The sequence below is a fragment of the Cibotium barometz genome, chromosome 12 (assembly GCF_041138505.1).
Source record: "Cibotium barometz isolate CiBa-2024 chromosome 12, ASM4113850v1, whole genome shotgun sequence".
Lineage (NCBI taxonomy): Eukaryota > Viridiplantae > Streptophyta > Polypodiopsida > Cyatheales > Cibotiaceae > Cibotium > Cibotium barometz.
The window spans coordinates 16,886,734-16,909,986 of NC_141057.1; the positions used below are offsets into that span (position 1 = coordinate 16,886,734).

At 40.0% G+C, this 23,253-nt stretch overlaps 1 protein-coding gene across 2 annotated transcripts; it reads left to right on the forward strand.

Moving 5' to 3' along the window:
- The first annotated feature begins 10,271 nt into the window (after window positions 1-10,271).
- Window positions 10,272-17,210, forward strand: LOC147633138 (uncharacterized). Of its 2 annotated transcripts, XM_086806154.1 has the most exons (3): window positions 10,302-10,593; window positions 10,733-11,703; window positions 15,803-17,210. In XM_086806154.1, the coding sequence occupies exons 2-3, from the start codon at window positions 10,795-10,797 to the stop codon at window positions 16,409-16,411; spliced, it is 1,518 nt and encodes a 505-aa protein (XP_086662280.1). In that variant the 5' UTR covers window positions 10,302-10,593; window positions 10,733-10,794; the 3' UTR covers window positions 16,412-17,210. The 2 variants fall into 2 exon arrangements, with proteins under 2 accessions (XP_086662279.1, XP_086662280.1); XM_086806153.1 differs by having other exon boundaries at window positions 10,272-11,703.
- Window positions 17,211-23,253: the final 6,043 nt, after the last annotated feature.

The following is a 23,253-nucleotide window of genomic DNA, read 5'->3' on the forward strand; positions in this document are numbered from 1 at the left end:
ATTATTTCCTTAATAGAGAAAAGAAAATGGTTAATTAGTTAATTTTATGTCTTTTTTTAGCTTTTAATTGCCCTTAGTTGAGATATTAAATGGGAAAAAAGACTTTGGTTCATGTATTTAGATTAATCTAGACTTTGGACTCTTAGAGAATTTATAGAGAAAAATAAATAAATTTTAGGGATAGAATAGTGTCATATTGAATAAATTCGTAGAGGGAATATAATATTGTCATATTGAATAAATCAAGTGCATCTATAAAGTGTAATTAACCTTAGAAGTGGACATTTATACTCTTTAGTTTATTTAGAGTAATCTATTTAAGGCTTAGGATATAAATGGATTAATTTATCCCAAGATTGAGAGTATTGGATTAATTTTTGAGACTAGACTAGGCTCTATATATAGGTTAATAATACATTGTTTGAGCCTTTATAGTCTAAAGTATAACTTATTTTTAATTTGTTACATATTTAATTTATGACTTAATTTAGGCTTAGAATTAAGAAGGAACCATATGTAGAGAAATTACACATCTACATGTGCATAGGAATTCATGGAAGTGAATGTGCATTTAGATACACATGAAGCCCTAGATTTTTATTAAGCTAGGGGAATTCAAGACCTTAGGTTTAAAACCTAGTCAAGGGTAAGAGCTTAATAAATACATAAATTATTGATCTAAATTTACAAAGGATAAGGTAGAATGGAAATAAAAGTCTTGACTTTTTAGGAATTGATTCATTAAGTTTGTGCATAAGTGTGTATGCCCTAAGGATGCACACAAATGTGCACATATTGCATATAAATGTGTACAAATCGCCCACTTGTAAAGGAAATTAGGTTAGAAGATTATTAATCATGACAAACTATAATATTTTAATAAGAAATAAAAGTTTTGAAACATCCCTAACCCTAGAGAGAGATAGGATTAATATTTTTGACTGAGAAAGTGGTTTTAGGTGGATAGAAGGCCTTAGATCAGTTAATTTTGTTTAGTGGGATGCTTAGAATCTTAATTGAACATTAGCATAAATAATTCTAGAAAGAAAAGAATAAATCTAGAGAGAGAATAAAGGAATTTGAAAAGATAAAAGCAACTAGAATTAAGACTAAGATTAAGCCGAGACTGAGGACTTACTCAAAGAAGTATGGTTGATCTCTAAAATGTCTACGATTTAGTCTAATTCTATCAATAAAAAGGAAGATTTCTAGATAAATAAAGCCCTAGACATCCCATTAAAGTCTTAAAGTTGAGAATATTCTAATCGAGGAAAGAGGGTGTATCTCGGAAGCAAGTGTAAGATGCCTTGAAAATTGCTAGAGTGAAAGTATTTTGTTTAAAAATAAGACCTAAACAAGAAAAGATTGTTATGCCAGATTCAAGAAGACTCGTTTCTTGAGAAGCATGAAAAGAAACTCTCAAAGAGAGTGACTATAGTCCTTAAGATCCTTAAGACTGATTAAAGAATTCTCGATATGTGAGAAGACGTAATTCCAAGAGTTTTAGATGACCATACTTGTATAAGGAAGACGTTAAATAAAGATTGGCTAAGATTAGAAAAATCCCAGAGAAGGGAACACTTTGAGAAGACCTCACTAGGATATGTTACAACTGGAGGAATTCGACTCGTTTGGAGTTTTGACTGGAGTGTCGTTGAGCTTGTGATGGTTTACTTTACTCTAGAATAAGAATGTGATGTGTTCTAATTGCATTACTACTTATTATTTGAGATATTGTATTCATGTATTACATATGTTTATGTTTTGATTACAATACTGCTTATTATTTGAATCTGATAGTGTATTCATGTATTGCATATGTTTGCATGTCCATGTGAAGGTACCACAGATGTTTATGGATTGTTGTGTGGGTGTCATCACATGAAGGTGGTTTTCCAAGACCTTGACCCTTCTCGACTGCACCTAGGTGTACTCTTGGAATGATTGGTGTGAGGACATGAAGTGGCTTCGGAGTAGAATGGGAAGGTAATGCCTAGTGAATGAGTATGCATGTTGATACTTGACATCATACGGCTCCTAACTCCAGTACCTGGAGTGTTCATGGTTTCGAGATAGGATATAGCCAATATAAGCACCTTTTATGATTTGTTAATATTTATGTTGAGTCAGACGTGAGACATTATAGGGCTTCTCCGATCATCACGTGGTCTAGGAGTGTTTAAGCTCATTGGTGAGTACTATCCTGGTCTAAGGATCACGATCATGGTGCAAGGAGATTTATGTTGATTGAGGTGACATTGATGTGTTACTTGGATATTTGTTATGTGATGTGATGTGCACATATTATATATATGCATGGTCTCAAACAGCTAAATGTGATGTATGTTTCTTTTAAAAAGGAAAAAATATGCATGGTCTTGAACATATAAATGTGATGTATGTTTCTTTTGAAAAGGATAAATATGCATGGTCTTGAAGAGATAAATGTGATGTATGTTTCTTTTGAAAAGGATTGTTTTTTTATAAAGAAGTGTGTGTGTGTTTTTTTGTAAGTGGTATGTGTGAGTAAAGTGACAATTTCAATTATGGGTGTGTGAGTTCAACTTGCTCTATAGTGAGCGGAAGGCTAGACCCATGGGATTGGATGGGGCTAGGCTAAGCCTCTAGATCTAGTCGAAGTAGAAAAAGGATTGGACACAAGAATCAGGTACTTTCTAAACTAAGAGAAATTTATGTCTTCTAGAATAAAAAAACCTAGAACGAATAGTTTAGTTGGCAAATCATGAATGGGGAGAGATGTATTGCCTTTATAATCAAGGAGTTAGGACATCTTGTTGAGCTTGAAGGAGCCACTCGATATGACCTGCTTGTGATAATTATTATGAAGAATGAAATACAGCTTGAGAAATCATTCACCTTTCTTGATTAAGGATTATTCTAGTCAGATTAAGAGGATCTGATGGGATAGCCAAGCATTAGGACATTGTGATATGAAACCTACGAGTGAGTCACTCTATCCTTAGTGCGATTTCGCTACCATTGTTAAAGGGGTAGGGGTCTCATAGTTTGAATATGTAGGTGACTACCATATGAGCACCTATTTAGCCGAGATGCAAGTGATTACAATAGCCATCAACAAAGGTGTAGCAAAAGATGCGTGTTCCCTCTCCCCCCCTCTCTCCTACTTTGGGATAAGTGGAGTGAGTGTTAATTAGTTGCTATTTAGGTGCTTCCTTTCAAGCAAGCTAAGAGAGAGAGAGAGAGAGAGAGAGAGAGAGAGATAGAAACAAGTGCTTCCTAGTGTGCACACATGTGAGTGTACACATGTGCATGGACGCGCATGTGTGTGTGTGTGTGTGTGTGTGTGTGTGTGTGTGTGTGTGTGAGAGAGAGAGAGAGAGAGAGAGAGAGAGAGAGAGAGATACACCTTGAGCTACTGAATTTGGAAGTTAGGAGAAAAAATAATTGTCATTAAGAAAAGCTTAGTTTTATGATTTTTTAAAGAAATGATTGCTTCCTAGCACATGAGAGATAGCTAGAGAGAACTATTCTTAGAGATAACAAATCATGACTGGGGAGAGATGTATTGCCTTTATAATCAGGGAGCTAGGACATCTTGTTGAGCTTGAAGGAGCCGCTCGATATGACCTGCTTGTGATAATTATGAACGGAATACAACTCGAGAAATCATTCACCTTTCTTGATTAAGGATTATTCTGGTCAGATTAAGAGCCAAGCGTTAGGACATTGTGATATGAGATCATTCACCTTTCTTGATTAAGGATTATTCTGGTCAGATTAAGAGGATCTGATGGGATAGCCAAGCATTAGGACATTGTGATATGAGACCCGTGAGTGAGTCACTCTATCCTTTTTTGTTGCCATTATTAGTTGCCATTATTAGAGGGGTAGGGGTCTCATAGTTTGAATATGTAGGTGACTACCATATGAGCACCTATTTAGCCGACATGCAAGTGATTACAATAGCCATCAATAAAGGTGTAGCAAAAGATGTGTGTTCCCTCCCCCCCCCCTCTCCCCTACTTTGGGATAAGTGGAGTGTGTTATTTAGTTGCGATTTAGGTGTTTTCTTACAAGCAAGCTAAGAGAGAGAGATAGAAACAAGTGCTTCCTAGTGTGCACACGTGCGAGTGTATGCATGTGCATGCACACGCATGTGTGTGTGTGTGTGTGTGTTGGTGTGTTGGTGTGTGTGTGTGTGTGTGGGTGAGCTGTGTACAACAGTTTCCTGATAAAGGTCATATTTTCCATGACTTCTTCCACCGAAGTTCTGAATTCTGGCAGAGATCATGAAAGGCGTGTTCGTTCTTTGAGTGTCGAAGCCAAGTGCAGGCAGACTATGGTGCAGGATCCATCAAGCGATTTGTTGAAAATGCAGTCATCATGTTCTTCCTTGGGAAAATGCCAAATGCTAATGATGTGGCATAATGGTTGAATGTTGAGCTCAAAGCATGTGCAGTCGATGGTGTGTATTTTGCAGCACAGGGTTTTTATGAGGTGTTATGCTCTGAGCCGAGCTTTAAACAAATACTATTGGAAAAATCACCCATGTATTTTGGTGCTCAGATGATACATGTTGTGCCTTGGTCCCCCACAAAAGACTATCAAAGTTTGATCCAACATAAATGTTCGGTCTGGGTGGAGGTGATGGAGTTCCCTAAATGCTTAACGGATGCATTGCCCATGATCGCTACTAGCCTTGGCAAAGTCATTTGCCCTCCTTGACAAAATGGGAATGGGAATAGGTTTTGCATTCTTTGGGACATGGATGCTCCCACACCTCCCTCAATTATGTTGCAAATAGATGGCATTACAATGGGGCCTCCTTTTTTTGAGTTGAAATAGGGTATGTTTGCTGGAGCTTGCTTTAAATGCAAAACATTTGGTCATATGGCTTCGGAATGCCTAGATGCTCTTTTACAGCCACTTGTTGATGCCATGCACCCTTCACAAAGCAACTGTACCCACTCAAAATCAGCAACCTCAAAAAGGCAAATCGTCCTCCTTTGTGGATCAACCCCTTGATAAGGGCAAGGGCAAGGTGGTTGCAACAACTCGTGTTTCTTCTCCTCCGGTTAAAACCACTATCAAATCAAATGCTTTTGCATGGCAAATGCCCAAAAAGATAGTCCTTGCAAAACCTCGCGTGGTTCCTACTCGTATCTAGAGTGCTTCTATTCCTTTGACTGGTCATTCCACTAGCTCAGCTGAAGTTAGTGGAGTTGGAAAATTATGGGCTGCAATGGTAAAATCAGGCACTATTCATGATGTCAATATGCATCCGCATATGTAGTTTGTGTGCAGGAGCACAATCAACACCTCTTTGCTGGACGACATGGTGTTTTTGCTGGTTATCAAATATTTTATGCTGGGCAACATGATTTTTCGGACACTTTTATCATGGTAAAGCATGAGCTGCAGCCATCTATTGCATATAATGATCCGCATGGCTGTTGGCTCACAGTGTAGTGTCTCATTAATGGCCATATTTATGAATTTGCTAGTGTTTATGCTTCATAAACCTCTCTCAAACGGGCTAAGTTATGGCGTTCTATTTGTGCTTATCCTTGGGTTGCTAATGCTTTTCTCACTAGAGACTTCAACAATTCTCCGGATTAACTCCTCTCACCATTCTCACATGCTGCAGGGCTGCAGGTTGAGCGTGATGGAATGGAATTGGATGCTTGTGGTTTTGCATGCTTCTGATTTATGGTGTCAACTTATGTCAACCACTCCTGGGTTCACTTTTTGGCATAACGCCCTTACACATTATTGGGCAAGACTTGATAGATGGTACTTGTTAAATGCAACTCAATATGATGCCTTCACGTGTAAAATATGGATTGACCATACACTGTGTCATTTAGATCATGCCCTATTGTGGATTGCTTTGTACTTTGGGATGCACATTGATGATCTTCCATTGCAGCACAAAAGGTTGCCTCTCATAAATAATAGTTATCTTACGCATGCTGACTTGGTCCATTCGGCTATCCAGCCTCTTTTATTACAAATGCATGATGACATAGACATCGCTTGGTGTAATTTTGTCTCTCAAATGCAATTGCTTATTCATGATTATGGAAATTTATTGCTTTGCACGAGCGTGTTGGAGAGGCCAAAAGACTTGTTTAGTCTTATATTGAGCTTAACCAATACCACCCGTTGACTTCTGATAAGAATGTGTTGCTAATGGATGCTAAAAGCTGCCTTAAACAAAATGACATTCGCAAGCTCACAAAATGGCAAGTTCGTGCCCGCCAAAAGCCATTACTTAACAAGGGTTGCTCATCAAAAGCTTTTTTCAAAGGCCTGCATGTTTCTCGGTAGAAACAAAGCATTGTTCGCATTAAGCTTCCGGATGATACTTGGACTACAAACAAACAGCAGCTTGCTGAACAATGTCACGCTCATTTTAGAGTGTTGTTTACAGCTACCTTGTTACTGCCTGAGGTCACGCCGATTGTCTCTCATGATGAGGCACAGACCTTGGAAGGCCTTTTTATTGAAGAGGAATTGCAGTTTGCTCTTACATGCTTAGGTAAATGGAAATCCCTAGGCTGGGATGGCTTGATAGCAGAATTTTTCCATGCTTTTTAGCCCGCTCTCAGGGACTTCATCCACTCTGCGGTCATGGATCGGATGGGCTTTGGTCCAAAAATACGGAATGTGATTTACTGCTTATATCAAGATGGCATTGCTCAATGTATCCTTGGTGTGGTGAGCTTTCGGCCCATGGTCATTGGGTAGATCTGTGAGGCAAGGTTGTTCGCTCAGTTCACTACTCTATGCTATTGCTACGCATCCTATGTTGTTATATATGGATAAACTTACACAGCAAGGCAGCTTGCATGGTATTAGGATGCCCGATAGCTCTACTTTTGTGGCTCAGGTCTTTGTTGATGACTCGTTCTTCTTCCCCCAAAAAAGCCATCATGCAGGCCCTTTTGCTCTATGGATTGGCTGTTGAACTGAGTGTGAGTTTCTCAAAATCCAAACTTTTACCACTCAAACAATATCTTTGGCATTCTCTCTTGTGGCCGGGGCAGATTGTTCCTTGGTAAGGCACCTAGGTTATCTGATTGGATGGGATGTTTCCTTAAAAGATGAGGTTGCATGGGTTATGACTCGTTTGGAATGCAAAATTAACTCGTTTGGAATGCAAAATTAACTCGTTTGGAATGCAAAATGACTCGTTTGGAATGCAAAATTAACTATTGGAAGCTATCTACTTGTCCTTTGCATGTTCGTATGTGAATCGTTTAGTCTATTATCATGGCATATATTTAGCTCCATCTTCCTTTATTGCCATGGACCCATAGACAGATTGACTCCTTTATGTCTCGTGCTATGGAGTGCCTTTGGTGGAAGACTCAGTCAGATCATAAGGGTCTTCATTTGTTGAAAGTTGCTTGGATATATCCGCAAAGATGCATGGGGGATTGAATATTCTTGATATACACTACCATGTCTTTGCCCGGAAAGCCATGCTACTTATTGACTTTGCATGTCAAAAACAACCCTAGACCAAAATGTTGGCAGCCCTATGTGTCAATATGAGAGTTGATACTTATGGTCATTGGGTTTTTGATTACTTTAATGTCATTTTTGAGCATATCATTGGTCGCATTCCGGGTTGTCCTTATTCCACTTCTTTGATTATAGCTTGGCAACGTATCCTTTGTTATCTACATTGGTCTGGTAGGCGTCTAAATAGAGGGAGCTCCTTCCCCACTCAGAGCATTCATTGGAGTCAGGCTTTTCCTCGACCACTTGCTTTGGAACATCCTCAACGAGCCTATCATTCATCAATATTGGGTATCCATTATGTGCATGATGTTGTGGATGAGCATGGCATGGTTGTCTTTTCCTAGAGCACTCCGGACTTGTCATTTAGGAATGCACCACCATCCGATTTGGCGTGAGATTATTCAGCTATTGGAGCCCTTTCAGCCAGTGCCTCCTCTTGAGATTATTCAGCTATTGGAGCCCTTTCAGCTGAGACGGTTGATGCATTGCAAGATTGGTCTTTTGATCGTTAGTAGCCGAGTCATCCAGTTGTTCATTTTATCTCCTCATTATCTTAAAGGCATATCACTTGCTTATTCCTCCACCTTGGATTGTGGATCATGGGACTAGTCTTTGGCATATTGACAAGCCATTGTCTTGGTGGCGACTTACATTAAAAAAGGTATGGAAATCCAAGATGCCACTCAAACAACGGGTTTTCCTTTGGAGATGCATTACTGGTATGCTTCTTGTAGGAGCCTTGCTTGCACATCGGCATATTGCTCTAGCTCTTTGTCGTCGATGCTCTCGCACTGCAAAGACTATGCCTCATATGTTATGGACATGTCAACATTCTCGCAACTTTATTCACCGCCTCTCCAGCTCCTTACAACTTCGTTTCCCTCGCCATCGATTTGGGCACCTTTTTTGGATCTTTGGTAGATTTCCTTTGGACCTTTTAGAGTTCGTGCTTTTCTTTGACTGGATGTGATTCTGGGTGTTGTGGATCATCTACTTCACCCGAAATTAGCTCCACTTTTGTGGTGACCCTATTCCACCTTTCCCCCATTTCCGTATTGCTCTTTTCAGGTCTCTCCGTGATTGCTTCGATCTCGGAGACCTCTCCCTTTAGTAGTTTGAGGTGTTTTCACACTGTTTTTAGCTTGTTATTCATAGCACCACCCACATCGAGTGGCTATGAATGTATAGTGGCTTCACACTGTTTTCATTAATATATAGTGGCTTCACAAAAAAAATGTGTGTGTGTGTGTGTGTGTGTGTGTGAGAGAGAGAGAGAGAGAGAGAGATGCATTGCATAAAAATAGTTACACCATGAGCTACTGCCATTTGAGCACACATTTAGATGTAGCACAAGTCATTTTTTTTTTCTACTCACTATCGGTAATCACTTTGGAATAAATGGAGTAAGTCTATTGAGGTGCTTTTATGCAAATAGGATTAGAGAGAGAGAGAGAGAGAGAGAGAGAGAGAGAGAGAGAGAGAGAGAGAGAGAGTTACACCTTGAGCTACTTAATTTGGAAGTTAGGAGAAAAAAGAATTGTCATAAAAAAAAGCTCAATTTTATGATTTTTTAAAGAAACAATTGCTTCCTAGCATGTGAGAGATAGTTAGAGAGAACTATTCTTAGAGAGAAGACATGTTGCAACAAAAATAACTACACCTTGAGATGTTGAATTTGGCTGCTAGAAAAAAAATGATTTATTACTTCTTACTTTTATGATTTTAAATGAAAAAATTGTTGCCAAGTGAAAAAAAAGTGCTTCCTCACATAAACATTGTTTTTTACGATGCCCAAGCCGTCTTTATCATATCTTGCTATTTTGTAAATAAAACAAGAATGTGGTAGACACTTGGTGAATGGTGTGTAAGACATGATAGGCCTAGCAAGGTGTTAAAAAATCAAGCTTAAATGGGACCATATTAGTGATACCTTAGAGAATTTAAATGCAAGCCTTTGATGAGACACCAAATGATAACATTAAAAAAAAAATCAATGCACTCGTCTTCACTACAATGGATCCATGATACTAATTTTAGCTTTACTTGTAAAATCACAACTCGAACTACTAAAACTATGTACCCTGAAATAGTGACACCCCAATTAGGAGAACATTTACACCCTCACTTGAGTTTTAATACACAATTTTCACCCAATGGACAAAAGACACCTCGTTAACTTCATTTCATAAATGGACTTTCACATATCTCCTCATAAATTCCTCCAAAGTGGGGGTACATAAGAAATGGTTTGGATACCGTCACATAACTTTAAATGGTTTGGCTACCCGAGCCGTCAAAATAGAATACCGATTGTAGTTAAGCTTCTTAGCGTGTTTTTAAAGGCATTTTGAAGTTTAGTAGTATTGTACGACCAATTTACCCAAAAACGGGTAGGATGGGCATCAAAAAGTAACCTTGCTACATCTACCCTAGTTGAAATTGGAAAAATATTGAAATCTATCAAAAAAAATATTGACATCTATCATGGCATTGTATTATTAATGATTAGAACCTTGAGTTTATGATTCATTGTTGCGTGCTTACGTGCATGTGCGTGTGAGGGATATCTAACTAGTAGGGTAATCGAAAAACTATTGAAATCTACCATGGCATTGTATTAATGAACAAAACCTTGAGTTTTTAACATGTATTATGATTCATTGTTCCGTGGCACGTGCAATTGCGTGCGTACGTGCATGTGCGTGTGATGGCGTGTAATTGACACAAACTACTACTATATACTAGGATTGAATAACCTCACTCCTATTAACACAACGCAAAAAAAAAAAAAAAAACCCACTCCCCCCCGCCGTTCTTGTACGCCCTCGCACTCGGAGCTCTGCCAAAAATGGCGCTGAAGATTGGCAAAATGCTCCACCACGTCCACCTTCGGGCGCTCAATTTTCTAAGGGTTCCCCCTGAGCAGTAAACCTTTCAGGGTTTGGTAGGGTTTTCTCCACAGACAGACAACTGCTCAAAGAGTTTCTCATGGCGAGCCCCGAATTCGCAAGCGACGAAAACACCATGGAGGCGCTGAGGGAGTTTTTGCAGACCATGAGGAGAACAATCAAGCGGCTCTGCGTAAGTCATGCCCTAGCGGCAATGCAGACATCGAAGCATGAGAATCCAGATACTCAAATCTCTTACGCTTTCGGCGTGCTTTCCAACTCTGGCAAGGGTTTTCATCAGCGTTCTCAGAATGCCATGGCTGATTGTGCAGGTAAGCCAGGTCGAGTTCAAAGCTGGTTTTTTTCACATACCTCTACTTCTTTAGAAGAAAGAATGCCAGAAAGCAAGACTCGCCCTCCTGGAAAAACAAACTCAAATGCTTGCAGCCATCCATCTGAGACAGAAATTGGAAATGCTTTAGGAATTTTCCTTGAAGATATGAAGAAGACAATTGAAGTATGGTGTAGCCAGTACCACTTGCTTGTTGAAGGCAAGGCTACCTCGATAAGGGAAGGTTTGGATGTTAAAGATTTGCGTCAGCCTTTGGATTCAAATGTTCAGGTTATGGAGCAGCTTGATTTTGGGCCGGATGCAGACCAGGATTTTTCTGTTATGGAAGTGTTCGATCTACCCAATGACAGGGAACAGGAAGGACTGCATAGGGGTGTTCAAAATCAGAATGGAAAGGCACAGGTAATGCCTGCCATCAAAAGAACAGAATGCAAGACACTTCATTCTCAGACTCATCAGAGTAGAACAGGTGCCACTGCGTTTTCTCTGCAGGAATTCAAGGAAGTGATGGCAAGCCCATTAATTGCACACAACCGGGAGCCTCCTCTACAGGATATTGTTGATGCACAGGAACCTGCACAAAGCGATTGTCATGTTGATCATGGGAAAACGGACATGAAAACTGCATTTGCAAATGATAGGCAGCCAGGGTATAGCGATGCTGATCATGAAGACATGGACGTGGAAGAGGCATCTACACATGATAGGCAACAAGGTGATAACAATGTTGCTCTAGAAACTGAGGAAGCAGAAGTAAAGACTGATTTAGCTGATCAGAGACAAAAAAAAACTACAACAGAAATGGCAACTCCAGTCAACAAACAAAAGTTAACAATTAGACATTTCCAATACAAAGTGGAGGTGGTGAATTCCCCTGAATGGCTTCCGAAAGGTTGGATAACAGAGCTGAAGACAAGAGGTACTGGTGGTAGTGCAGGCTGTAAGGATAAGGTGAGATTCTATGTTCAGAAAACTATTCTCCCAGCACAGTCCATTAATAGCTGCACATGTACGAATATACATGCATGCATATTGACCTACGCATTTACAAAAGGAAAGCTATCTATGATGCATACATATACAGACATAGAACAAGACTCACGTGCACATTCATCCAGATGGATGGAGGCATATGCATACATGCAACCTCATGCAGCTGAAAACTGTCTTTTCACCTCATGGTTGGCAATCCCCTATGATCTTTATTTGAAGCATGCATGGGCAACTTTTTGCACTGCTCTAACAAACCATGGATGGCCCCATGTGCACTTGTTATGATATGTGTGCACCTTGGTCAGGGTCATGAGGCTGTAGAATGTTTAGCTTGGGTATGAATCATGAGGTGGTGAGATTTAGTGGAAAAACATATCAGATTGTGATTTGTAAAAAATTTAATGTACAAGCTTGTTAATACTCTAAGCTCTCCCATGAAACGTACGGGCGAGCCCCCAACATGTGATCACTGGGCAAACGGAGCAGGGGTTTCCAAATAAAAGGCTGTCGGAGGCGCTCCTCAAAAGCAATTGGAGTGGACTCCAGAAGGGCTGGCTTGAGGTGATCCCAAGCGCACAAGATCCAAAGCCACAAGCCCGCATCTTCGTGAAGATCCATCTCCTACTCTGGGGCCAAGGAGCTTGCGTGGGCAGAGATCCTATCTAGGAGGAAGTCCTTCTAGGGCTCGCCACTTGAAAGAAGGCCACAAACTATCAACTTGCCCAAAGAGCGTGGCTCTAAATAGAAGGGTCCATGATGCCCCCCCCCCCCAACCCCCACGGGTGTTGCGGCTGAATGACCACTCTCTAGGCCACCTTTGCCGGGGTAGGCCTCCCGTTGCTACTAGCCCAAAGAAAGTTGGGGATCAATCGTTCAACCTGACCAATGCAAGCCTGAGAGAGAAGGCCCATCAAGAGGTGATGTACCACATGGTGGCGAGAAGAAATTGGTTCGCCGCTAGCCAAGGAAAGCCTGGCTAAACTCTAGTATAGCAGCCTCCTCTGAATGCTCACTTGTGCATACATTCAGCAAAGCAACGCTTTAGTGTGCTACAGCCCCAATGCCTTTGCAAAGAGTTTCTTCAATATTCAGCCAGCATATGAGCATCCCTCAGTTCTGGGTTTGCATAGTGGTCATTGAAGAGCTATTCAAGGGAGCTTGGATAGCATATGTTTCAGCCTGCGTCCGTCTACTTCATCCTTGCATTGGGCAGTCCTCAAGTCATCTTTCATACTCATTGTACGAAGTTCTCCAAAGAAATATAAGCAAATACTCTTGCTTGCAAGGGGGGGCCCTTTAGTGGGGGTAATTGGGACCCAATATTGTGTCGAGTCTATCTTCTCTCTCTCTCTCTCTCTCTCTCTCTTCTCTCTCAAGTAAAGTGGAATTGCATAAACTCACGGGTATAAAGAAGGCTTTGTTGCGCGTTATGACAATCAACCTTTTGCATGCTACATTTGTATTGGAGCTGTAGGTTGTAAGTTGGTTGTAACCCAACTTGGCTACCGAAAAGTGAGAGCATTCCGTGGATGGTAAAATTGCGGTCAAGAAAAACCACCGAGGCCTCCACAATGTCAAGAGAGACATCGTGAGAAAGCTACAAAGAAGATATGGAAGGAGAAATTTACAAAGAAGACACAACCATTATAGAAACACTTCTAGAAAGCAATGAAGACTTCATCAAATTACTCTTGGAACAAAATAGATTGCTAAGGCAACAAATAGAGGTCAAAGAAGCTAAGGAGGAGGCTGAAAGCCAAAAGAGCTCTCAGAATTGGAAAGATTGTTCCTTGTCATGGAACAACAAAGGCAAAAAGAAAACACTAGAAAGACGGAAGAACGACAGGCCAAAGAAGCTTGACGTGAGAATGAACTAAGGGCCGAGGATGCCAAACGTAGGGTTGAAGAAGACCAAAGACGGGCTGACCAAGCAACCCAAGAAGGCCTTGAACGTGAAGCTATGCAACTCCGGAACTAGGAGTTGATAGCTGCTATGCAAGCAAACATGTTGCCTTTTCTCCCTACCCTGGCGCACCAAGGAGTGAGTTCCTCCACCTCCCCAACCACCACCGTCATACGGGCTCAACCGAACTTTAGTAAGTATGATGGGTGGTAAGTGTGATCAAGCTACAATCATGCGATTCATTGATCAATTTGTAGCATATTTTCTGTTGGCTAAGCTTTTAGATCCTCAAGATCGCATCCACTTGGCAGCACCTCACCTTTCCGGCGTAGCGGTCACCTTGTGGCACCCTTGGTTGAGTCTACATGTAGACCCGATCATAGGGGTTTCATGGTATGTATGGGTCACCTTCGTGTCCGATCTCAAAAAACGGTTTCTACCTTCCCAATACATGACCAATGAGTTACCCAAGGAGAAAATATCATGTACAAGCTTTGAGGGCTCACCCATAATAGGGGTTCTTGCCGGATTATCCTGTCAGAATGCGTAGCACAGATCTGCCATTGCGGGGATGTACTCTGAAAAAGGGTGGCTGGGTGGGAACAAAGAAGAACTTACACCTGCAAGTGGCTGTCCAGCAAATCAGCCCGCCATCAGGTGCAAACAAGGCCAGCCAGTTTTTAGGCAAGATCTCAAGCGTGTTGATTGGTTGGGATAGTTTTGACAACCTTATAGGCACCCAAAGGTGCCCAACCAATGGTTGGGACATATATTGGGTGCAATATGAACATTTTTGATGACCTTTTTGTTGATGCTTTAGGACCTTAAAACTGATGACCAACCTGAATCCAACTTGTCATCAGATCCCTATAGTTTAGGTCTCTTGCAAGGTAGATTAGCGTTAATCACGATTCAGCTTCCGCACCCATGTCGTAGTGGTATCAAAGCATTTAGGTTCTTTCTAGGAAACATATTTTGTGTTAGGGTTTGTAGGAAGCACATGCAACAAATTAAGGGCTTGCACTTTTGCATAGGGAGCCAAATTAGGGTTTTTGTTTTTGCCTCTGCAACTACTTTTGTGCATGTGTGCTAGGCTTCTATGCATAGATCTTGCATATAGAATTAGTTTTATGTAGGCAGATAAGCATTACTATTCGTATGGGAGCAATATCTCAGGAGTGTTGAGGTTAGGAACGAGCGGTATCATTGGAAGGATGAAAAAGTCAGAGCCCAGCACAAACAGGGAAAAGAAGAACACCAAGCTGGGGACAAATGGCAACACAAAGAACTTCTCGCCCAATATATGCAGAAAAAAGAGAAACTGAAAACCTAGCATCAACAAAGATGGAGGAATTCGATATCCAACAGAAGCGTGGCTCAGAAGAGAAATACAAGGCCTAGATTTGGAAATAGATGACCAGCAACCTCGAGAAGATGGGCTACTTCGTGGCTAGTATGGCAAAATTGGCAAAGACCAGAGTGGAATCACCAAGGGTTGAATTACAGCCCAAGACTGAGAGTGTTGTTTTCAGTACAGGAGAGCTTGCGAGACAGGAGGAGCTCCTGGAGGATGCTGTCACCAAGGGTGAAGATCCACAAGATGCATCTGTACCCAACATAGCCTAGGGTTGAATTACAGCCCAAGACTGAGAGTGTTGTTTTCAGTACAGGAGAGCTTGCGAGACAGGAGGAGCTCCTGGAGGATGCTGTCACCAAGGGTGAAGATCCACAAGATGCATCTGTACCCAACATAGCCTGGGTGGGGCCGTGTGGCTGAAGTGTGGGGTATGTGTTACCTGGTGCAGCCTTGCAACAGTGGCTGTGTGTATTGTGGTGCAATGTGTGAAGGTGAGGGGCTTGATCTAAAGAGTTCAAGGTTTGAAACCTTAGGAGTGTGAAATGGGGTTTGGCCTGGTTGAGCCAACGGTGTGACAACTGCTTGGTTGCATGAGTCGTGACATTTTATGCACACTAGAAAATGGACAAATTCAAGAATGTGTTTAACAATTTCGAGTATGAAATTAATGTGTCATCTTGAACATTCAAGGTTTGTCTTGCATGTGTTGGGGTGCTCACTGGCGTATGGGTTACGTGGGGGATTTTCAGTGTTTTACTGATGTTTTCTCTGACATGTGTTATATGGTATGTTTGCAGTATTATTTTGATCCTGTGTCAAAGCGCCGTTGTCGATCCCAAAAAGAAGTGTTTTCTTTTCTAGAAACTGGCAAACTTGGCAGGTATAAGAGGCGGCCTAAAATTCAGCGGGTTAAAAAGCTGCAAGGAACAGAGACTCCTCTGGGGCAGCAGGCCAATGATTCAGGTGAAGTTCAAATTGCAAGTAAGCGGGAAACTTCTGGGGTGAAATTCAGTGCACTACCCCAACAAAATGCTCAAGAGAACACATCTAGTCCCCTTGCCAGCTCTTCTGGTGCAGGCCAAATGGGAATTGTAAGTAACATGTTTTTGCCTTATCGACCTGGCCAACCTTCAGAGTGGCTAGTGTATGAGAGCCTGGATAATTTACCACGTCCAGTGTTGGAGCATTTTCGTATTACAGATCCCAATTCTAGCAAATCAAATGGCGACAGAGGTCCTAATTCTTGGCCATGGTTCCTTAGTAATTCAGAAAGCTCCATGAGGCCCTTCATTGACAGGTTTGGCAAAGAGGATGGTCCAGGCACTGGACAAGTTTTTGTAAGGGAGCCCCGTGTTAGCGAGGTGGTTCCCAAACATGCAAGGAAGACCTCCAAAAAGTCTTCTTGATTTGGGTGTGCTCCAGGTACCAAGCATTTTACTTCTCATCGTTTCAGCTTGTGGATCAGGTCCCTTACATGTCTATGTCTGTGTCTCAACCCATCATCTTGCCCAGTTTAAAAGTAGGAAATCAGTAGTGTTGTCTTTTTTATCTGATGCTGCTGCTGTTTAGGGTCAGCCTTAGATGACCCTTCCACTTATCAAGACTTCGTATTCTAGGAAGAATTTACTCTCTTTCTCTGTCAGGAGTAGATTCTTTTATATCTAGTACTTGGTTGCGTTCTATCTATCATTAAGGCAGGTCATAATCCATACATGCTGTTTAGGCTAGTTCAATGTACTGTACAGATGTGAATCTTGTATTGCTGCTTGGGAACTATTAGGGGCATGCATGTTCGCCTCGAGTTGCAGAAAGGGAAGGGAGTGGGGTGTGTATATGGAGTGGCTTTGTCAATGGCTTCAAAGGTACATTTTAATTTAGCATAAACATAAGACAATCATTGGGGCAGTCAGGGCTTTGTATTTCTTTAGCCCAAATAAAGTATAATCATTGTAAACTTTAGGGTGTATAAATGGGGCAGAACGGTTTGCAATAACCTCATCTGTCATGTAATTGTAGTGGGGTAGCTGATATGTGCGTGCATCATGATCAGCTCTACGGAGTAAAGAAGTGCTGCAAGCCCCATATTTGATCATTTATTTTTGGTGCCTTAGAGAAAATAAGCGAGGAAAAATTTGGAGTAGCTTGGCAGACCAAACCTGCCATTGTGAGAGACATTTTTTAATGTTAATATGTTCATGTATGCCTTCCAAATGTGCACCCTTCATTTTTCTTTTACACCTCTGTAATAGCTATTTGAAGATACGCCTCACTTTTGGGTAGAAAAGGGCCAGGGCTCTGTAATGCTAGAAGATATGCCTCCCACATGGGTAGAAAAGGGCCAGGGTTCCGTGTATGAAGGAGGCCTATCGTTTCTTGCTGGCCGCACTGACTGGAGAGTGTCTGAGTTTGCCTGTTTTTTCCTGCACAATTTTTCTATCTACCCCCTTTTTGGGCTAGATTTTTTCCTCGGTCATTGTTCCATGGATTGAAGCTCTTTGTAATGGCACATTGCCCTCCATCAAGCATCAAATCACAAAAAATCAAGAGTTTGTGCAAAAATAGAGTTAGGCAAAAATTGGGTAAAATTGAAACAGTTGATGAAATTAGTAGGTAGGGAGGTCTTGGGACTTCCACCTAAGCACATGGAGGGCTTCTTGCATTACCCATCGATCAAAATCAGCAAAATAAATGAAAAGAAGAAAGTTATAGCAAAAATCACCAATCTACTAGAAGTTTTATAACTCACGGAGTAAACTAAAAAGGAAAAATGGATCGATAGAATGCTCCAAATCCAGCTTCACAAGAAGTATTATCAGGAAGTATAAAAATGTTTAAAGCATAAAAATGCATTGACCGCAAGAAATGGAAGCCTTAGGGGGTGTAACCCTTGAGCTTTATCAATCCTATTACTTAGACTCTTTGCAATCTAACTATCAAGAGAGGGAAGCTATCGATCCTTTTGCTTAGAATCTTTGCAATCTAACTATCAAGAGGGGGAAGCTAGAAAGTTCTCTCCACCTACGCTATCCCTCTCTCTCTCTCTCTCTCTCTCTCCGTCCGTCGATTGGTCTCTTTAGATCAAAAAAGTCGACGTTAAGTGGTCTCGTCGTCTCTCCTCTCCACAACTAGCAATCATAAGACTTGAACCATGTAAGCTTCAAGCTCTCAACATGCACTCACACACATGCCCAAGTATGCAAGCAAGATTCATAGATGTGCAAGAAAATAAAAGCATCAAGAGGCATGAAATCACAAGATAATGCAAGTGAATGAGCTCTCCAAGCATGAGCTCAAAATACTTAGAATGTCTTTACAAACTTGGGTGCCCATTGCTATTTCTCTTCTATTTGCAAGCTTTATATGGCTTGCTTTCATTACAAGGTTGGGTCCTTGGCCATACGTACCATGAGATTCCTAAGCCAGGGACCACATCATGTGTATGGAAAAAGTAGCAATAATTCACTTATATACAATGGAGTTTGCGCAATTGCCCACACTTATAGGGTGCCCATTACTAGTTTTATTTACAAGCCTTATATGGCTAGCTTTCATTAGAAGGTTGGACCCTTGGCCATATATAGGGTGCCCATTAGTAGTTCTCTTCTATTTGCGAGCCTTATATGGCCAACTTTCATTGCAAGGTTGGGCCCTTAGCCATATATAGGGTGCCCATTACTACTATTTACAAGCATTATATTATATAGCTAACTTTCATTACAAGGTTAGATCCTTGGCAATATATAAAGTGAGATTCCTAAGCTAGGGTGGGGGACCACATCATGTGTATGGAAAAAGTGATAATAACTTAACATGCATCAGTAATAACTTCAAAGGGGTTCCCAAAGTCTAGCAATTTGAGCACCGAATTCATCACCAAGGTGACCTTCAACTTATTAAAAGCACTTTGGCACATTGCAGACCAGTGGAATGAAATATCATTCTTAAAGAACATTATAAGAGGAGATGCTATCTTGGCATATCATGGAATAAAAATATGATACTACCTTGTCAGTCCTAGGAGTTCTTTAACTTCTTTTACTATCTTTGGTTTCAATCAATTGATAATAAGTGGCACCTTTGTGGGATCAATTGATATACCATCTTTTGACACTATGAACTATAAAAATTCAACCAAAAGCTTATGCTTTTTAAGAGTCTCTCCAAGACTTTATGTATGCACATACTTCTCATGATGATCAACAACATTCTTAGAGTAAACCAGAATATCATCAAAGAACAAAATAAAATTATCTAGATGTTCTCTAAAGATTTTTTGTATTAATCGATTAAATGAAGTAGGGACATTTTGTCACTCCGGAACGACATAACTGCGAACTCATAATGTCTATACTGAGCCATCTTGAAAATATCCTGCTTCTTAATTCTAATATGATAATATCCTAACTTCAAACCAATTTTTGTGAATATCTGGGTTATATGTAAACGGTCTAATAGCTCATCTATCGTGGGAATACGATGCTTATTCTTGATAATAAGCTGATTCAAGCCATGGTAATCAATGCACAATTTGAGAGTCCCATCCTTCTTCTTTTAGAAGAGAATGTTGCACCTTAAGGAGATACACTGGGTGGAACAAATCTTGGCTCCAAAAGTTGCCTCAATTTCTCTTTAAGTTTGGTTGCTTCTAGACTAGCCATCTTGTAAGCTCTGGTTGGGATCCAGGAATCAATTTCTCTTTGAGTTTAGCCATCTTGTAAGCTCTCTTCATAGTGGGTTGGGATCCAAGAATCAATTTCTCTTTGAGTTTAGCCATCTTGTAAGCTCTCTTCATAGTGGGTTTGGATCCAGGATTCAACTCTATCTCATGATTAACCTCATGAGTCGAGAAAATTTCAATCAAATCTTTAGGAAATATATCAGCATACACACTTAGTTATTTTGGTTCCCTCGTATCTAACTCTTTGCTTATATGATTGAGCTTTACAACATAAATTGCTTGATAATTTCAATGCCTTGACAAGTTACAAGGTGGGAGTTCCAATTACTTCACCTTGTTCCCATGGAGATCTAAAAAGAAGACGGTCCCTTTGTGGCAATGAATATTAGCTTGGTTCTATGTGAGCTAATCCATTCAAAGGATTCCATCATACACACCTAAGGGTAAGATTCTGAATCTTCATTTGGTCGGGCTCCCATCCAAGGAAAACTAAATTATACCCATCTCATGGCACGTGAAAAGAACTTTTTCACTTGCTAATTCCACTTTCAATAGTTTACACTTCTTTTGGTTAATTACTAACTTATGCATGCATCTTGGCAAAATAAAAGAATGAGTCCTAAGCCTAATTTGACCAAAAGCTTAAGATCTTTATCTTAGAAAATGGTAGGACCTTGAATCACTGGAGAACTATTAATTTTGTCCTTGGTGCTTAATTGTTGGTATGTAACTATGCCAAGTATTTTTCCTCTTTCTTCCTCTTGGTCATCTGGGGGGGGGTCACTCGGTTAACCCCCTATGTAGCACGTGCATTGAAAGGGTATTTAAAAAACCCCCCTACTTATGGATTTTTTTAATTTTAAAAACACTCCTTACGTAACACTTTTTATAATAAAAGTATCCCTTTTGTATCAAAATTTTCACCATTTTAATTAAAAATCCCCTTATGTATGTAAATTTTATGTAACTCCACAAGAGAAAAAATCCCCTTATGTTAAACTCATGTGCTACGTTACATATTTTTGAGTGACCCTCCCCCCCTCCCTCGCGTACCAGTCATTAGGTGCCATCACAACATTAGAAGTGCCTAACTAGATTGGAACAACACGCCATCTCTGATTTCTGCAATTCTAAGGGGGGGATCCTTGGTTACTCTAATTGAGATCACAAGCTTCAGGAAATAAGATCTTGGGGAAGAAGAAACATGATAGGTGACAACCAACTAGAGCATTGGGGCAATCACTTGTGTGAAATGTCTCGGTTGTTATGGCATCTAAAGCACTTACATTCTTTTCTGAGCTCTTTTTAGCTAGAATTACAAATCATTTATGGCATTTGAGGGAAAGAGTCTTGACCTCTAGGTCCAATAGCTTCTAATATTTGTCTCCAATCTAGACTCTTATTCCTCTTAGATTTAGGTATATGAGAAATTGAAGAAGCTCTCTTTGGGGGAGGCAACAAAAAGGGATTCTACTAGGCCGTTTCTTTTGACATTCTTAGTGCTTTAGCTATAGACAAGGACTTTGCATTCTTCACCAATCTGTCCAAGGGAGGGTCCAATCTCAACAAAGAAGACTCATCATCCCCATCGCAAGAGCGTATATGACAAGGCTCGCGTACGACTGGTGATATGCTTCAATAAGTTCGGTGAAGGGAGGGTCCAATCTCGATGAAGAAGAGACTCTTCATCTATCGCAAGAGTGTATCTAACAAGGCTCACATAAGACTAGTCATACGCTTGAATAAATTGGAAGGGACTTAGTTAGGATTTATGGAGTACTTTCTTAACATCATTACCTAGGGACTCTACTTTGGATATGCTTGTGCCTCATGAGTCTTCTGAAGAAAAGACTCTTCTTAATTCAATCCTTTAGCAATAATCACCTAATAAGAAAAGATATCTTTTATTTCTTCAAAAATACTATTATATGGCTAGGAAAATTTCTCAATCTTGGAATCCAAAAGCTAAAAACTCAAATAGAAAATAAGATAACATGTATTTTATTCCAATAGAATAGTAGAAGATAAGATTCAAATAGAAAACAAGATAATGTGTATTTTATTCCAATACATGACTAAGCCTATCTCTCATCATAGAGCGATGTGAGCAGTGATATACTCGATCAGAGGCTCTCGCTAGCTATCAAGATCCTATGCCAAGGAATATAGCATGTAAGAGTCCTATACATAAGTTTATAGACATTGAGATCTCTCCAAAGAGATCCATAAAGAACTATGCCTCTTATTATATCCACTCAAATGAGGATCATTGCAAAGGAAAATGTTCTCCTAATAGATGCTCAACTGGTTACATGTAGCCATAATTCACTATCTGAAAACCATCTATACCTCTAGTTACCAAGATTCTATTATGAGAATATGTTTTAAGCCCTCTTAAAAATATTATTCTACGCTATTAGATAGTTCATGGATGTTTGGATTGTCTTTGCTGTGCAAGTTATTATTTTTGAAAGGCATGCATATAAAATTGGACAAGTTTTGTATTTATGTGCTAGCTTGGGCACATCCATTTAATTATTTCTACAAGCTTAGACTTGAATCATAAACTTACATTTTTTTTTTGTAAAGCTTAAAAACTTTCTCCTAGTCCCATGTAATTTAATATTTAAGAGATCTCTATTTTGGGCAAAGAGAGAGAATCGTGCACAAAAAAGCACAACTTTTGTATTTTGGAGGCTATGGCCTATTTTGGTAATAGAATGCTCAAAATATTAAAGAGTGGAGAATAGTCCACACACGTGAGGGGGGAAGATTGCACCCAATGTTTGTGTCGTACAAGAGCTAAGTATTTTCATGTGTTAAATTTGAAAGCTTGGTTTGTGTTGAATTTGTAGCAATAGTTTAAGTTGAATGATTGAATAATTATTTTTCTTAAGAAATTATTTTTTGTAAATTTCTAGATGGGGACCCTTGTGTCAGTGGTATTAGAGTACGAGCTAGGTCAAGTTGTGAAAAAGAATTAAAAAGGATTGAAGAAATTAAAGACTAGAGGTAAAGGTTGAAGGTTAGAGGTTTTTATGATCATTGGGCAATAACCAAGGGGGAAAGGAATGCAAAAAACCACTTTTGTTTACTCAAAACCACTTCAAAAGCAAAAACCACTTTTCAATCCCTTAACCATCTTCTTCATCAGGCACCATAAATGTATTTATTAAGCAAAGGAGGCTTCAAAATCACTTAAATCTTGGCAAATCAAATAGTTTCATCTTCTCCACATCATCGAGGACTCTATGTGACTCCCAATCAGCTACTATTCATCAAATATGTGTCTACTCTCAGTTTATAAGGTTTTTCACTAATTGAGATTCATCTCAATAAGCTTTCAAGCTTTAAAAAAGGATTAAAAATATCTAAAAAATAGCACATATTTCAAGCTTTTAGGGACGTTTTAGCTTGTTATAAATTTTTGGTGGGTACTCAAAGGTTCAACTAGTAATTTTAAAAAAATGGTGATTTTTTAAGTACATTTTGAGGCCCAAAGCTTAAATTGTGGCCTTTTTTATAGTATTAAAAAAGACTTAAAATTAGCCAAATAAATACCCAAAATAT